This window comes from Gossypium hirsutum, chromosome D09, assembly GCF_007990345.1.
Source record: "Gossypium hirsutum isolate 1008001.06 chromosome D09, Gossypium_hirsutum_v2.1, whole genome shotgun sequence".
In the NCBI taxonomy this organism is placed as follows: domain Eukaryota; kingdom Viridiplantae; phylum Streptophyta; class Magnoliopsida; order Malvales; family Malvaceae; genus Gossypium; species Gossypium hirsutum.
In genome coordinates this window covers 10,004,553-10,024,030 of record NC_053445.1, presented here as the reverse complement: position 1 = coordinate 10,024,030, position 19,478 = coordinate 10,004,553, and the positions used below count along the sequence as shown (strand labels likewise).

Below are 19,478 nucleotides of genomic sequence, written 5' to 3'. Positions count from 1 at the left end.
TGAACAAATAACCAACTAAGAATGTTATGAAAAAGATTCTACGGCAAGGGATAAGGGATATATGATGTTGATATGGAAGGTTGGAATTATTAAGAATCTCTCCAACGCTACCTTCGGGCCACAAAGCCCTAACACATGGTAAAACAGTGAGTACTCACAATCCTATGGCATGCCAAAGATAACCAACAATTTCAAGTGTTCACATTGCCAATATATTGAGTTAATCACTTTCACGTTACACAAAAAATACGGGGCTCGCATTACTACTAAGATCACACATAACAAATCGTAGAACATTAGTTGCACTAAGTAGAGCTCACAATGCACATACATGTTCGCGCATGCATAGGTGCATATTAGTAGGGTTTGCATGTAACAATAGTTCGTACATATCACTAGGGTTCGCAATATATATGTAACGGGTTTGTACGTGTTTACGCAAGTGTACATAGTCGTTCAAGTAATAAGTAAGTAAAAATGAGTTATCGTCTCCACAAGGACTGTATAAGCTTAATCAATTCAATTGCAAAATTATAATTAACAATTTGATATAAAATAAAACTCAATGGTTTTAGAATGGTGATGATTTAATTAAATTAAATGCAATGAGTGATCCCTATGCAATGTCTAAACTAAATGCGATTTTACCTAAATGTATGAATGAGGGCTTTAGCAATAAAAAACAATCAAATTTAAATGAGCTAGGATAATTATTTTAATTAATTAAATTTACCTTCATCATGTTAACATGTTCGGAATTACTTCCATGACAACTCGATCTCTTATGGGTTTGGAAACCAAATTAAGTCCTCTCAGATCTTTTACTTAGTTAAATATGTATTTTACTGATCATATTAGACTAAGGGTTCTTTAGCATTTATGCAAGGTCATAGGGACATTTACGTTTGCAACAGTTTAATTACATAAATCTAAAAACCATGCAAGAAAATAGAGCTAAATAAAGATATTATGACCATTAACTTAGTCGGTTTTAATGACCTAAATTAAGCATTGCACTTTTCAATCATGCGTCTACTAGCCGTCGTCTGATAGAATTATTTACTATCCTTTTAATAAAAATTATTAAATTCATTTTCATGATTCCTGTGGGTAACCATGAAAAGTCTATCTAATAATTTTATTTTAATAAATTATGCAATGAGATTTAATACATATGCTTTCCATATGTGATTTTTAACTTTAATAATTTTATTTAACTAAAAATGTTGTGCCTAGTTTTTAAGTAAATAAAATTATGAAAATCACTCAGCTAGATATTAATCCTTAAACTTTATTCAAGATTGTTGTTAAGTCATTATGCAGCATCTAATGTCTATAAACCTTACTCCAATAAATAATTTCATTTAATTAAAGTTGTTGTGGCTAATTCTCTAATTAAATAAAATTATTTTGATCTCTAGACATATATTCTAAAATTTTATTACTAAATATCTTATGCAATAAGTTTTAAATTTTTATGCACCTAAAAAAATATATGCAACTAATAACCAAATAATTCACATACCACTGAATTGGTAATTGGTTAACTTATTACACCAACTCATCTCAAAATGTAGCATATATTTATGTTTTTTTAAATAAACTATATTAATCATTTAAAACATCAATAACGAAACTGAAACCTTTATTTTTTATTTTTTTTAAAGACAGAGATACTCGTAATCTTTGTAACTTACCAATGTCAACAACGTGTTAGTTCTTGAACAAATATTCAGTAATTAAAAAGAAAAAGAAAAAACTGATTATATATATGTGGTGGGGGCATCCGTTGGTTTTTTCCGACAAAGTTTAATCAATCTTCTTGTTTTGTGAAGTAAAGAAGAGCTAATCTCTAAACTTGAATCAATCCTTTTAAAGTTGCCTAAGTGGAGCTTTGGTCATGGCCTTTCGTCTCCTAACTTCAGTTCCTAGCAGCAGTTTCATCAGATCAAATAGGAAAGGCACCTCCAACAGATCAAATGTCAGTAACTTGAGTGTTCTTGGAGCCTCCAAAGTTGTTGCTACGGCCAATTTTTCGGATAAAAAAATTGTTAGACGGTCTGCTAATTACCATCCTCCCATTTGGGAGTGCGATTATATTCAGTCGCTCAAAAGCGACTATCTGGTACATATATATATATATTATTTACATTACCATTGCAATTACTTTAAAGCTACAAAGATTATATATTATGCAATTTTTTATGCAAGCTAAGAATATATTTACTCCCCATGCAGGTGGTGGAGGGATATAGGTCTGGGAGAAAAGCTACCATTTGCAAGAGACAGGTTGACGGAGAACTTTCTATGGACAGTGGGCTTTGCATTTGATCCTCATTTTGGGAACCTTAGAAGAACTCTAACAAAGGTTGGCGCATTAATAACAAGTATTGATGATGTGTATGACGTGTATGGTACATTGGACGAGTTAGAACTCTTCACTCAAGCTGTTGAGAGGTATGATATGACTTTTCTAAAGTTTAATATTCTTTTCCCCCACTTCGGTGATTGGATAAGGTTGGTATCTAAAAGTCCAAATCTAAGATAATTATAGACAAGAACTTTAAAGTTGTGTTTAATATTTTAGATGGGATACAAATACGATGGAGCTTCTCCCAGAATATATGAAGATATGTTTCCTTGCTCTTTACAACTCCATAAACGAAATAGCATTTGATAATCTCAAGGAACATGGATTTCATACCATTCCTTTCTTGAAGAAAGCGGTACTAAGTTCTCATCTTAGTTTTGATTCATCACTATTTTCCTTTAATTTTACATATTAAAATAGAGTTATTATGTGTTCAGTGGGCAGAGTTATGCAAATCTTACTTAGTGGAGGCAAAGTGGTATCACAGTGGATACATTCCAACATTTAAAGAGTATATCGATAATGCCTGGATTTCTATTTCGGCTCCCGTAATACCATCACATGTTTTTTTCTCATCAAATGTAACAACAAAGGAGTGCTTGGAGTACTGGAAGGATGATTCCAATCTAATTTATTGCTCGTCTATGCTTTTACGACTTGCTGATGATCTTGGTACATCAGTGGTATGTAATATATATATGTACACTTCTTAGTTAATTTTTTTTTGTTTGATTCATGTATTCAATATTTTTTCTGTGCATGTGTTCGTTGATTAGGATGAACTGAAAAGAGGTGATGTCCCCAAATCAATTCAATGTTACATGCATGAAACAAGTTGTTCTGAAGTAGAAGCTCGTGAACAAGTAAATATGTTAATTGATGCAACATGGAAAAAGATGAATGAAGAATATTTAATGACTCACTCCTCCTTATCTCTTCCGTTTAAACATATTGCATTGAACATAGCAAGGATGGCTCAATGCATGTACCAATATGGTGACGGGGTTGGAGTTGCTAATCTGGAGACTAAAGATCGTGTGTTATTGTTGTTTGTTTTATCTGTTCTTTACTCTTCTTTGAGTCATTTTTGGCTTGCTTCTTACTTTACTCCATTCCCACTCCATTGTTTCTTCTTTCCTTGCCAACGTTGCTTCACTGTTCATAAAATGAGATTACCGATATGTATGAGAAAAGAAAGGATTCATTAATAAGGAGACTTATAAGGCTTTAGCAAAACCCAAATCAAAGTGAGGGTTCTTCATGAGAAAAGACTTAGAACATTCAAAGGAAAGTTCAAGATTCGTTCTACTTGACCCTCCTTAGATGGACGGATAACTTTGGAAACTTGGAACACAACAACATAAACACAAGAAAAAGTGGAACCATGTACATGAGGATCAATGAGTGGATCAGTGTAAGGGATAGCTAGTCCATCATGTTGCCAAACCATACACGATTTCTCATCACATAAACAAAATAACTTAGACTTACCATTGGCAGTGTAGCGGTTAAATATGTTATCTCCAAGATGCCTAATGATTCATCAAAGCTTCAAATCAAGGTACTAAAATTTACCAACATAAAACCGCCTCTCATCTAAATCATAACATTTCAACCTATTTGCCTCACCAAGCAATCCAACCCAATACAAACACATATCAATGACCACAACAATTATGCCTAACAAAATTTTGTTTGCTTTCTCACTAAAATCCTCGTCAAATAATACCCAGTTATTAGTCTCCAAGTTATACCCATAGAACATATTGTGTCTCCCACCATTAACATTAGCAATAACAAGGATGGTCTTTTGATCTTCGATATAAAAGAAGAGAGCAACTCTATTGCGAGATGACCAATCATGCAACATGCCCATTTGGCGAACCCACCAAGATTGGCGAACTCACAGAAAGTGGCGAGCTACCTCAAATGAACAGTAAGTAAGAGCTTTTACAAATGAACAGTAAGTGGTGAGCTCATTACTTTGGCGAACTAGAATGCAAACTGGGGTCGTGGGAACAATGCGAACTCGAGTCATGGGAAAGATGTGTGTTGTCTGAAGCAAAACCATGAAGTTGTTAAGGATTTGAAGGATTTGAGTGCAATTTATGCTTTCAGATTATGTTTTCTAGATTTTTAGGAGATCTAGTATTTGTTAGCATAGTACATTTGATGTTTATTAGAATAAAATCTTTGATATTTATTTCCATAATTAGGAATTTTTCTTGTTATAAATACCCATGTTTCATTATTCAAAAATAGAGTGCAATATATGAAACTTTAGCAGATAGTTTTATTGCTAAATTTCTTGTTTCTTCTTTACATTTCTTTCTTTCTTAGTGTCGAAATTTCAACAATTGATATCAGAGCTTCTGTTCTTAAGGGTCCTTGCTTCTTTTTGGATTAAACATAGCATCCGCAAGTTTTTCTCCACCTTGGTCGTTTGTTTTCAATGGTGAAAATTATCATATATGAGTTGTTAAGATGAAGACCTGCCTACAAGCTTATGACTTATGGGAGGTTGTGAATATTGATATCAAGTTCGCACCATTAAAGGACAACATTATAGTCGCACAAATCAAGCACTACAATGATGAGCGAGGTAAAATTTACAAGGCAATGTCTTGCATACAGAATGACATCTCGGATGTAATATTCACACATATTATGGCCCGTGAGACTCCAAAATAGGCTTGGGATAAGCTAATGGAGGAATTTTAAGGTTTAGACAAGACCAGACAGAAACAACTCACTAATCTCAAGAAAGATTTTGAGAATTTGAAGATGACGGAGGCTGAAATAGTGAAACAATACGCAGACAAAATTATGGCTGTAGTTAATAGAATCAAGTTACTTGGGGAATAGTTCGCAGATAGTAGAGTCATTGAGAGGGTCATAACAACACTTCCTGAGAGGTAAGTGTAATACCCAATTTTGGCCCGGGCTCACAAAAAAAAACCCAAAGTAATATCATTTGGCCCGATCGGAATTGCCCATTACTTGAAAAGGTTGAAGGTCCATCTACAAGCTTATGGAAACATAACCTTCAGGGATATGCAATCTTAGATATGATATGAAATCTTAGATATAATATGCAATCTTAGATATGATATGCAATCTTAGATATGATATATAATCTTAGATATGATATGCAATCTTAGAAGATATGATTTTGTAATCTTAGAGATTTAATTTGTAGATACCCTTTAATCTCAGCCGTTGATGTAATTGATCTGTACAGTTGGATTTGGGGAGGCTCAACTATAAATAGAGGTCTCTCCCTTTATTGTAAAAAGAAAAAAAAGGGAGGAATAAAAAAAAGAACGATTGACAGTTTTTTTAAAGGTGGCTTACTATTTTTTTCTTTTGATTATTTTTTACTTATTTACGATTTTAAAAAAAGGGAGAAGGTGATACCACTGCGAATTTTATTTATTTTATTTAGCCCCTCCACCTTTTAATGTTTTTGTAATTAAGTTTTTTTATTTTTTAATTTACCCTTTTATTTATTTTTATTTCAATTTGGTCTAATTTGAACGGCGTCGTTTAGAGGAGAAGGGAAAATTGCCCTTCCAGCCCCTCTATGTAATTCGAGCGTTCAATTAAGTCCTCCAGACTTTATTTGTTTGCGAATTTACCCCGGATCTTTACTGGCGATCCAATTTAGTCCATTTTCATATTTTCTTTAAAAATCAATATTTTTTATAATGCAATTGTATTCTTTTATTTTTTATTTTATAATTCTCATATGCAATTATTATTATTTTTTATATGTATATTTAAGCATGTATTTATGTTTTTTTATGCTAAAATTTTCGCATACTTATATTTTATATACACATGTTTAATTTATTTAATTAATTTTAATATTATATTAATTGTTTAAAACTTATGTATTTTTTTATGTGTACAGGTATATTTTTTTATTCGCTTATTAATTTATGTTTGCATATTTTTATTATTATCTTGCCTATTTATTTGATATTTTGCACTTCATTATTTTGTTTATTTATTTGTTTATTCATATTATTTCTATGAAATTGTTGTATTTATTATTGATATTTGTTTAAGGGGCATTCATTCACATATTCAACATAACATTACCCTATCTCTTATTTAATTTTAAAATAAATCGCTTCAAAATAGAGGTAATACTCGTATTTAGGATTTCTCAAGGAAATTGAGCCCTAACGTATTGGGTTCCGATTTTTTTGAAAATCTAACAATTGAGGATTTCTCTTTAATCAAAAAAATAAGAACTCATTATTGGGAATTCAACACGTTGTGTCCTAACGTATTGGATGTGACGCATTGATTTCTCGAAATGAATATTTTTTTAAAAAATAATAAAGGAAATATTCCGAGTTTGGGATTTTAGAGGAATTGTGCACTAACGTATTGGGCCGCGATTTCTTAAATCTTAAATAAATGGATATTCTTTTACATTTTTTATTGCACTAGTATTTTGCCCTAATTCATTTTTGGGGAAAATTAGAATGTCGAGCCCTAACGTATTGGGTGTGGTATTTTATTTCTCTGAAATGATAAGGGTCTTAATACGTAATGTTTTAAGTTTTTGCTAAGGATTACGATTTTCAAATTTTCGACACTAAGACATTAATTAATTAACTAGGTACCAATTTTTTAGCGTAATGAGGATGCTAATCCTTCCTCATACGTAACCGACTCCCGGACCCGTTTTTCTAAAATTTGTAGACCAAAGTCATTTTTAGGTGACCCAATCACACATTAATAAAAAAATTGGTGGCGACTCCCAATTTTCATTTTTTAAAGTCGACAACTTAAAATTTTTGTTTTTTTCAAAAAAAATGGTTTTGACAGCTTGGCGACTCCACTGGGAACTTTTTAAAATAAGAGAGTTGAGCCACAAAGTTGATTAATTTTTGTCTTATAGTCGAAAAAATAAATTTAAAAAAATTCACGATATCCTTTTGCATTCATTATTTTCTTGCTTAATGGATTTAAGTATTGTTTGCATTACACATTACATGAGTTGAATAATTTTACCCTTTTAAGTGGGAGCGAGAAACTAGTCCTTCGTGAGGTTTTCACCTCCGTGCAGGGTAGTGGACCGCTTCCGGGATACATCCGTACCTATGTCTTCGTGAGATTTTTATCTCCGTGCAGCCATAGGGAAATGTATTCCCCTGAACTGAACTCGGTCCATATGAGCCTATAATGGGTGAGGATCGAGGAATTTGCTAGTTCAGGTACCCTTGCCCTAGAAGCCGAACTTCATATAGTGAACCTTAGGAATCCACCTTAAGCAGAACTATACTGAACCCTAGTAGATATCTGATTAGGTGTTTTACTATTTCTTGATTATATTTTATGATACTGACTTTGTGTTTTATTTTGATTGCATGACATGACATTTCATTTCATCATAAAAAAAGGAGGTGTTGATTCATGTTCAATTGCTAAATAGAGAGCTTGTCATAAGGAAATGGGTTTCTTGATAAAGTGGATGACAATATGGTTGTTCGAATATGACCCAAGAAAACGTGATAAGAGAAGGATGATAATTTAATGGAGGACTACACGACTATGGCTCCGTTGCCCAAAGATTCAAGATGACAAAAATTATTCGAGAGCTGCTGAACCTTCTTAAAGAGAAGCCAATGAGCATCACGAGGATGAGTGAGCAACAAGTTACGGCCCGGATTGAGCAAAAAGGAGATAGAAGAGACATTTTTTAAAGAGTTCGTGAGATTTATCTTAACGCTCGAATGAAGAAGAGGATTGAATATCTCTGCCTATGAGGGCAAGGCCGTATAAATATCCATTTTATGTAAAGAGATTTGTTTTCTAGTAAAGTTTTCTAAATGGAATTGAATCAGAATCAACATCTCTTTATGCATTCATTGCATGCATTCGCATTGCATGACATCATAAACAATAAATTCTACTAAAAGAGCCTAATCGATTAAAATCATTCCTCAGTTAACTTGGAAACCAACCAACCTACCAAACACCGCTACGGTACTCGATCCAAAACTAAGTAATGGACCAATGGTTGGAAAGACCTGAACAACTCCAAAGGGAGAGGTAGGACCAGCTACTGTTGCAAGAGCGTTAGCTAAGGTCCAACAAAATATGATGGATAATAAAAAAATGAAGTTCTGTGAAGGAGTTAAAAGAAACGTTCACATCAATGACATATATGAGGACACAAATGAAAAGGGACCTTGTTAGATATCCGCCCTTATAAATCTGGAGTGTTCTAAGCAATTGAACTGCGAAAGAAATTCCTGTAGCATTTAGGGCTTACTTAGAGTAATGTTCAGAACACACTTGTTACTTTTAGCCTAGAGGCAATAAGAATTCCTTTATGAAGTAGACTTATGTCTGAACGTCATTATTCTAATAAGATACATCTTTGCATTCATTTTTGAGCCAATATTTTTTCATTCTTTTTGAAATAATTATTCTTTCATTCTTTTGGATTTTCTTCCACATCATCCTTTCATTATAGTTATTCATAAATACATTCTTTTGTATATTCTTTTATATTTATTATAGGTCTCTAGATTTCAATAACATGAGTGACGCTGCTATAGGCTCAGAATTTCCTTTTGAGTGAGACATGTGTTTAGAGGGATCTCATGACTTTGAAGATAACATAGATTGTAGCCTATTTCCAGACCTATTAAGGATGGTAGAACAAGTCGAGAAATGGATCTTACCCTAAAAAAATCATTGGAATACATGACTTCTCCTTATGTGGGGCATGAAGGTCATTTGGTCGATCTCGCCAAAAGAGTCTGACGGTCATCGATTCGTCTTTGTGGTCGTCAATTACTTTACTAAAAGGGTGGAAGTTGTTTCATATGTCAATGTCACAAAGTCGACAGTTAGCAAACTCGTGAAGAATCAGTATGGAACGCCAAAAGGATCATATCTGACAATGTACTAAATTTGAACAACAACACAATATCAAAAGTTTGCAGTCTGTTCATGATTAATGCCATATCGCCAAAAAGGGGATGACAAAAAAAAATCTACCGGGGCAATGTCTTTCTCTTGAGTCCATCGCGATTTTTCCTATTGAAGACAAGATTCTTTCTCTTTGAGCTTTTGGATCTAATTCCGATTGAAGAGGAATGTTCAAAGTTATCCATCATGGTCAAATGCGCCAAAAGAAATGATACGAGCTCACAAAAAGGTTCGCCCTATAGAATTCTTTGAGAGGGACCTGGTACTGAAGAAGATCCTTCCCACACAAAGAAGAATTTCATCCCAAGCTGGAAAAGATCTTATTTGGAAGGCCTTATCTGGAAAAGTGTCGATTTTGATTAGAAGGGATAACAAGGACATGCCTAATCCTATGAGTTCAGATTCAATAAAAAAAAGAAAAAACAAAGAAAAAAGAAAAAGGAGAGGCTAAGGTAAAAATCCGCAAAAGACGCCTTGAGACCAAAGAGGATTTGAGTTGAAAACCCGAAAAGGGCGGCTCAAATATCTGATCAGAATGGGACATGAGGTAATCAGAGCAGTTCAGATTTTGATTGGGGCATATGATAATCTTGCTATACCTGAATTAACAGGAAAGGGTAGGCGACATCTTAGGGCATCGACAAAGTACTGTAGATCTCTTAAACACATGTCAAACTCAGAATGGTCTTAAGAAAGTTTGTACTGAGAAGCTCAAACTGCGATATCTGGGGCACCCAATTTTCATACTATTTATGTTGAATTTGTTGTTCTTGGAATACTTCATTCTTTTCCAAGATACACATTCCCAATCAATTTCTTTGTTATCCTTCTTTACTATTTTATTCCTTTCGAGCTATGATCAGAACTAAATTTATTCTTATCCATTGTTATGACCTTTTTGCAAGCATGTTGCATTGGAAAAATGATTAATGGATTAATAAAACTTTCACAATGGAGGTTTTGCATATTATTCTAGATGTTTCTAAATAATACAGAAGCCTGAAACAGGACTATTGTTTAGAAAGCACCAAGTTTAAAGGCTAGAAATCTGAGAAGGAAGAGTCTAAATTAAGACTTTCTCTTTAGATTTTGTTGTCTAAAACATTGATTGAACAACATGACAAGATGTCATTTTGGTGACAAAGCTTAAATGAACAAGCAAGTAATGATCACCAGACAATAGCAAAAGGTTACCTCAGAGAAGAGAGTCTTTATTTGCGCATGAGTCTTTGGTACAACGCCCTGGGAATGGTGTAAAGGACCAGAAAGATTTAGATCCTGTATCCTTGAATTGTTATAGGAAAGGATTAAGGAAAAGCCACATATTTTTACCTAAACTTTGAGGTTTACAGTGGGGGCAACTTGGCTAAATGTTTCTTCAGAAAAGCCAGTCAAGCAAGAAGGCGTTGTAGCACGCCAGTCACAAAGCTTTAATAAACTTCGAGTAATGAAAACCTAAGCGGGATCATTCTCAGAAAAATAAAATTTTGCATTCATGCAAACACCATTCACACATGTCTAGTTAGGAGCATTTGATGCATTTTGATCATGTCATCCTAATCATTAGGCATAATTAGGTTCATTATACAGGTCATGTTCCCCAGAGAAAAGATCAGTGAAGATAGCAGATCTTGCCTTCCTGCATCGACAGCGAAGCAGATCGAAAACAAAGCCTTGCCTTCCTCGGTTGCAGTGGAGCAGGTTAAAGCTAGCAGATCTTGCCTTCCTGCATTGATAGCGAAGCAGATCGAAGATGGCGGATTTTACCTCCTTGTGGTTACAGTGGAGTACATTGAAGCCAGTAATTCTACTTCCCTGAACAACAGTGGAATAGATTGAAGATTTCAGATCTTATCTCCCTAAGCAGTAGTGGAGCAGATCGAAGATGGCGGATTTTACCTCCCTGTGGTTAGAGTGGACTAAATTAAAGCCAGTAATTCTACTTCCCTGGACAACAGTGGAATAGATTGAAGATTTCAGATCTTATCTCCCTAAGCAGTAGTGGAGCAGATCGAAGCTAGCGGATTTTACCTCCCTGTGGTTATAGTGGAGTACATTGAAGCCAGTAATTCTACTTCCCTGGACAACAGTGGAATAGATTAAGATTTCAGGTCTTATCTCCCTAAGCAGTAGTGGAGCAGATCGAAGATGGCGAATTTTACCTCCTTGTGGTTATAGTGGAGTACATTGAAGCCAGTAATTCTACTTCCCTGGACAACAGTGGAATAGATTGAAGATTTCAGATCTTATCTCCCTAAGCAGTAGTGGAATAGGTTGAAGATTGTAAGTCCTATCTCCTTGATATTGCTTTGGAGTAGATTGAAGCACCAATTCTTATACATTTGAAGATGTAGTAGGATGGAATGTGGCTGCTTGAAGAAGAAGAGCACTAAGATCCAGTGTGACTGGGCAAAAATTGGCCATTTCTAAAGTCTTTGCTTCGTTCCTGTTACACGACAACGAGCAAAGAGGGGCAGCTGTAATACCCAATTTTGGCCCGGGCTCACAAAAAAAAAACCCAAAGTAATATCATTTGGCCAGATCAGAGTTGCCCATTACTTGAAAAGGTTGAAGGTCCATCTACAAGCTTATGAAAACATAATCTTCATGAATATGCAATCTTAGATATGATATGCAATCTTAGATATAATATATAATCTTAGATATGATATGCAATCTTAGATATGATATATAATCTTAGATATGATATGCAATCTTAGAAGATATGATTTTGTAATCTTAGAGATTTAATTTGTAGATACCCTTTAACCTCAGCCGTTGATGTAATTGATCTGTACCGTTGGATTTGAGGAGGCTCAACTATAAATAGAGGCCTCTCCCTTCATTGTAAAAAGAAAAAAAAAAGGAGGAATAAAAAAAGAGAACGATTGGCAGTTTTTTTAAAGGTGGCTTACTATTTTTTTCTTTTGATTATTTTTTACTTATTTACGATTTTAAAAAAAGGGAGAAGGTGATACCACTGCGAATTTTATTTATTTTATTTAGCCCCTCCACCTTTTAATGTTTTTGTAATTAAGTTTTTTTATTTTTTTAATTTACCCTTTTATTTGTTTTTATTTCAATTTGGTCTAATTTGAACGACGTCGTTTAGAGGAGAAGAGAAAATTGCCCTTCCAGTCCCTCTATGTAATTCGAGCGTTCAATTAAGTCCTCCAGACTTTATTTATTTGCGAATTTACCCCGGATCTTTATTGGCGATCCAATTTAGTCCATTTTCATATTTTCTTTAAAAATCAATATTTTTAATAATGCAATTGTATTCTTTTATTTTTTATTTTATAATTCTCATATGAAATTATTATTATTTTTTTATATGTATATTTAAGCATGTATTTATGTTTTTTTACACTAAAATTTTCGCATACTTATATTTTATATACACATGTTTAATTTATTTAATTAATTTTAATATTATATTAATTGTTTAAAACTTATGTATTTTTTTATGTGTATAGGTATATTTTTTATTCGCTTATTAATTTATGTTTGAATATTTTTATTATTATCTTGCTTATTTATTTGATATTTTGCACGTCATTATTTTATTTATTTATTTGTTTATTCATATTATTTCTATGAAATTGTTGTATTTATTATTGATATTTGTTTAAGGGGCATTCATTCACATATTCAACATAACATTACCCTATCTCTTATTTAATTTTAAAATAAAATGCTTCAAAATAGAGGTAATACTCGTATTTAGGATTTCTCAAGGAAATTGAGCCCTAACATATTGGGTTCCGATTTTTTTGAAAATCTAACAATCGAGGATTTCTCTTTAATCAAAAAAAATAAGAACTCATTATTGGGAATTCAACACGTTGTGCCCTAACGTATTGGATGTGACGCATTGATTTCTCGAAATGAATATTTTTAAAAAAAATAATAAAGGAAATATTCCGAGTTTGGGATTTTAGAGGAATTGTGCCCTAACATATTGGGCCGTGATTTCTTAAATCTTGAATAAATGGATATTCTTTTACATTTTTTATTGCACTAGTATTTTGCCCTAATTCATTTTTGGGGAAAATTAGAATGTCGTGCCCTAACGTATTGGGTGTGGTATTTTATTTCTCTGAAATGATAAGGGTCTTAATACGTAACATTTTAAGTTTTTGCTAAGGATTACGATTTTCAAATTTTCGACATTAAAACATTAATTAATTAACTAGGTACCAATTTTTGGGCGTAATGAGGGTGCTAATCCTTCCTCATACGTAACTGACTCCCGGGCCCGTTTTTCTAAAATTTGTAGAGCAAAGTCATTTTTAGGTGACCCAATCACACCTTAATAAAAATTGGTGGCGACTCCCAATTTTCATTTTTTAAAGTCGACAACCTAAAATTTTGTTTTTTTTTCAAAAAAATGGTTTCGACAGTATGAATCTAAAATTTCCTTACTTAAAGACTCAAGGGACCTATCAGCCATCTCTCTTCCAATTTTGATAAATGCCCTGTATGCTCAAGAGCAAAGATAAGCATCAAGGTGAGAGGAGCACGCTGAAGAAGCTTTGCGAGTCTTGAGTATTGAAGGTGCGAACCTTCAGAAACATAAGGGTAAAAAAGGTTGTACAGAGAAGAAAGAGAAGTTGATGCAATATGGTGGAAAGAATAAATATTCACCATGCTTGCATGACAAGACAAACACTCACCTTGAGAAATATTGTTAGTCCATACCAGATATAAAATGCAGATCATGCAATCAGTTGGGACACATGGAGAAGGTATGCAAGAACAAAGGGATAACCGCTCAACAGAATGTGCAGGCTCAAGCAACTGAGGAAGATCATACTCAGAAGGAGCAGGTGTTCGTAGCCACATGTTTTGTATCAAAAAATAGAGTCGTGAAAGGTTGGTTGATTAATAGTGGATGTATCAACCATATGACCTCAAACGAAATCATCTTTAGAAAGATTGGCAGAAGTTGCGATCTTAAGGTGAGAATTGGTAATGGCGAACTCTTAAAAGCTAAGGGTAAAGGTGAAGTGTTTATCAACTCACCATTAGGTACAAAAGTAATTTCAAATTTTTTTTAGTACCTACGATAGATCAAAATCTCCTTAGCACTGGTCAACTGCTTGAGAAAAATTACAACATTGTTTTTAAGAATTATGGATGCATAATATTTGATTCATTAGAACAGTTGTAACAACTTCGATGGAAAATAAAAGTTTTATGTTAGACTAGAATTTGGCGAACCTAAAGGCCTATACCAATTTTGTAGATGACACGAACCTTTGGCACAAAAGACTAGGACATACGAACTATAAGTCCCTTACTCGAATGTGTGAGGTAGGTTTGGTTAAGGAAATATTCAATATTGAGAAGCAAAGTGGCATCTGCAAAGTATGCCAACTTGGTAAGCAATCGAGGTTACCATTTCCAGCAAACAAAGCTAAGCAAGCTCATGAAAAGTTACAGTTGGTTCATTCCGATTTATGTGGACCTCAGAAAACATCCTCATTAAGTGGGTGTATATACTTTATCTTATTCATTGTCGACTATACCAGCTATTACTGGGTTTATTTATTGAAACAAAAAACTGATGTAACTGAAGTATTTTGGAAATTTAAAGTACATGTTGAGAACTAGACCGAAAGCAAGCTAATGAAGGCCAAGTTTTATAATAGAATCGAGTACACCTCAAATAAATTTTAAAGCTACTCTGAAGAAGCTGGAATCCATCACCAGCTCACCAACATTTACATTCCATAGCAAAATGGAGTGTATGAGAGGAAAAATATGACAGTAATGAACAAGGTGAGATGTTTTTTATTTGAAAGCAAGTTGTCGAATGAATTTTGGGCTGAGGCAGTGAACACATTAGTTTATTTGTTGAAAGGTTGCCAACCAAGGCTGTAAAAGAGAAGACTCCATTCAAAGCATGGTTTGGGCATATGTTGGGAAATGTGCCCATATTGTAGTAAACATGTAACTATTTTCTATTTATTTGAATGATGAATAAATAAATAAAGTTAATGTCACATTTCACTATTATGTCTTTTGTATTTCTGTCTTTCATATTTTGTGTGCATAGCAAAATTGTTACAAGCAAATATTAGCTTATTGATATTCTAAGTTCAAACTGATGATAGGTGACATTGTAAGAATGTTTACATTGAGAGAAAGACAAGTTACTTTAGTAGATAATCTAAATGATTCTGTAATACCGTAAAATAATCAAAGTGAGCATTTGATTCAAATACTGAAAATGATTATTATGTCATCTATAATTCCAATTAATGAGATGGCTAGTCTTGGCTATAGGAGCAATTGACTTCACGACTAGACCCAATATGAATTAATTCTGAATCCATTTGTGAATTAATTCACTTGTGACATTCATGGTGTGATTTACCTAAATCCTGAGTTAGTCACTGACCATGTGTATGTAACTCATATGCTTGGATATAAATCGAGGCTTCTACTCTAAAGATGATTGAACCAATAGTTGATATCTTGGGTACATGACTTGTGTATGTCATGACTTTACTAGCAACAGTGGAATTCATAGCTCAATTAAAGAGTTAATGATATCCTCTCATTGGCATTATGTGTATTGATAAATATGGAACGTGGCCACAGGTTGCTTGTTCTCGAACGAGAAATTTATCATAGTTATTTATTGACAGTGATCATTTTAATCATTAAGAAGACACAATAGTGACAATAATATAAAATAGGATTGTATTGAGTGAACAAATCTAACTCAAAGGAATCGAAGATATCATATGATGACGACATTGGACAAAGTAGTTGGATGAATTACTTTCATACAAAGTATACAATAAGGAGTTTTCAATAATGGTACTTTTTGTGGAGTAACTCCATGACTAAGTAATTGTGAATTATCAAAACGAAACTTTGGACATAATTGTAATTACTAAAGCCTAATTGTATATGTTTGATTGGTCCCTCTACCAGCTCAATAAAAGCTTGATCGAATTGATGTTGGATTAGAAGAAAATTATACGAATTTGGAAATAATTTAATTGAGTCGATTTATTCGATGTGAAATTAAATTGGGAGGTCATAAGAATTGTTCAACTAGAGAATTTGGTTAAAAAATTTTCTTGAAAAAATAATTTGGAAAATCTAAGTTATTTTTGGGAAAATTAATTTTGATCAAGTAAAATTAAATTAATCAAATTAATTAAAATTAATATAATATTTTTGGAAATTAATTTTCAAGTAGGCCAATTGGCCCAATGGGTAATTGAACTTGAAAATTTGACCTGGAATAATAAATTGGGCTCAGCAGCCCAAGACTGAGACTAAGACCCAAAACTGGTCGAACCGGGCCTGGTATGTGAAACCGGGCCGACAGTCCAACTGATGACTTGAATGAACCGGTCGAGTCGTCAGTGGCCCAGATCGAACTAGCAGCAATCGAACCAGCTCAGGGTGTCGGCGATTGGGACGGTGGCATTCTGGTGGCCGGTAAATTATCAACGGCGGTAGGTCTTTGGTGGTTGAGCAGTCGAAGAATTACACTCCTACCAGGATATATTAAAGATTTTGATTTCAAATTAACTATTCCAAAAATAATATTAATTTAATAGATTTAATATTAATTTAATTTAATAATTTTCTTAATAGTATTTTATTAATTTAACATTAAAGTGATTATCTTAATATTAAATTTAATCTAATATTTATCTTGATAAGTATTATATTAATTTAATATTAAAGTGATTAAGTTTAATCATAGTTGAACTTTCTACACTCTCCCTATATAAAAAGAGTCTTGGGTCATTATTTTTCATGCACTTGAATTCAAAAGAAAGCTGTAGAGAGATAATCCCCTAAAGAAATTATTTCAAAAAATTTCTAGAGATATTTTTCTTATTTACAACTTGGCTCACAAGTTTAGAGAAATTGCGAAATCACCCCACTGGTAACTTTTGTGAAAAAATTTCTCATTCGAAACCAGCCCACACTTAATAGAAGTGAGCTTGAGGATAGTGGCGAAGACTACTTGGTCGAAGCGTTCATCCTAGACAAATAGAAAATGTACAATTTTGATTAAGTGTTTATTACTTTAGATATCACAACAAAGTTCTTGTTTTGATTTTTTTTTAAACTTTGGTTTTTCCCTAAATTTATTTTCTACTGCATTTTCCAAAACCGATTTTCCAATAGAATAAACCATCTGTTTATCACTTAAAATTTTTTTACTGCATTTGTTATGCTCATGTGCCACAGGTGAAAAGAATCAAGTTAGAGAGGAGGTCTCAGCTAGGTATTTTCCTTGGGTAATTCAGCAATAGGAAGGGTTATAGAATTTATGATCCTTCCTCCAAGAACATTTTGGTGAGCAAGGATGTTGTGTTTGATGAAGGTAAAACATGGAATTGGGATGCTACTATAGCTGAAATACTTGAGCAAAGGGAGTGCGAACAAGGTTTGCAAAATTATGATGATGGAAGCGAGTAGGGGTTGCAATATGATGCTGATGTAATTGAAGTAGACTTTGACAACACTCTAGTAAGAAGAACTTGATTGATTGATGAGATCTATCAGCGAGTTGAAGTAGCACTACTTGAACTTGTGAGCTTTGAAGAAGCTGAAACCATAGAAGGCTGGAGAGAAGCCATGCGAAAGGAGTTGAATATGATTCAAAAGAACCATACTTGGGAGCTCATTGACAAACCATCGCACAAAAAGGTTATTGGCGTTAAATGGGTGTTCAAAACCAAACTCAATGCTGATGGTTCATTCAATAGGTTGAAGGCGAGGTTGATTACTAGCAGAATTTTGCACCAAGTGCAAGACTGGACACAATTAGATTATTATTGGCCTTGGCAACACAAATAGGTTGGAAAATTCATCAACTAGATGTTAAATCAGGTTTTCAGAATGGCTACTTACAGGAAGAAATCTTTGTGGAGCAACTTCCCAGGTTCGAAGTTAGAGGAAAAGAAGAGAAGGTATACAGGCTTACAAAAGCCTTATACTGATTGAAATAGGCTCCGTGAGCTTGGTATGCTATGATAGATAAGTACTTTGTGAGCTTGGGATTTGAAAATAGCCCTAGGAAGCCTACTTTGTATGTGAAGAAGACTGGCGAAGTCACTTCGTTGATTGTTTCGATCTGCTTGTGATTTGGAGCAACAATGATTTAGTAAAAGAGTATAAGTTGCAAATGAAAAATTTGTTTGAAATGTCAAACCTTGGGGAATACAACACGAAAAATGAAATAACGTTTAAAGTAGTTTGGCATATACAAGTAGAAGTTTACTTCATAGCCAATTCATCATGGGTAACATTCCTTTAAAATAGTAATTTAATAACGGAAGACTTTATAAAAGATCTTAGTTACAAAATAGAACTACACACCACCCCCAAAAGATATATGCATGTTACAAAACAAACACAGGCGAAGCTCATAGTAGAGGTCGTGCTTTTTGGCTGAGTCGTTTCTATAGGCTCTATAACGAAGCACCACCTAGAAAAGAGGAAAGAAAAAGGTAAGTTCAAAAGAACTTAGTGAACTCCAGAAAGAAGTACTCAACCCTTTCCAGACAAGATACAGGAACAGGTATAATACTACAACTACACATATACAAACACATAAACCAATAAATCAAACTCAATACGCAGAGACGTTAGGTGTATACTCTCATTTATTGGTGGATACCTAACCATAACAAATATTATTTCCAAGCGGACTCTAACAATGGGCCAATAATTTCTTCCTTATATTCATAGAGAACATTTACCTTACCAAAACTAACACTCATCCCACGGAACACAATCCCTTTACATTACAAACATACCATCAAATTGATTCTTACCTACTTTTTGAACTCACCTTTACTAAAGTGGATTCAATATGCCAACTATTTAACGAATACGCTATGAGCTCAACACAGCAAAAATGATGATGACATGATTTACCACTTGACATTCAATCTTATAACAAGCTCTTACCAACAAATATACATAACATGCGACACATCCAAGATTGTATTTTCTTACTCTTTTCTTTTCCTTTCTTAGGTTAAACTCGAATCCAAAAATCATATATCGGAACAGATATCACAATTCTTATTATTTTGAACACATACGTGTTCCCATGAGTTTAAGGCTCTTTGCCTTGGTTAAAAACTAACATGTCTTATCG

General features: G+C 33.5%; 1 protein-coding gene across 1 annotated transcript; it reads left to right on the top strand.

Moving 5' to 3' along the window:
* The first annotated feature begins 1,900 nt into the window (after positions 1–1,900).
* On the top strand, positions 1,901–3,579 carry LOC107892747 (terpene synthase 10-like). Its single transcript, XM_016817800.1, has 5 exons — positions 1,901–1,985; positions 2,217–2,457; positions 2,588–2,726; positions 2,809–3,054; positions 3,148–3,579. The coding sequence occupies exons 1-5, from the start codon at positions 1,901–1,903 to the stop codon at positions 3,577–3,579; spliced, it is 1,143 nt and encodes a 380-aa protein (XP_016673289.1).
* Positions 3,580–19,478: the final 15,899 nt, after the last annotated feature.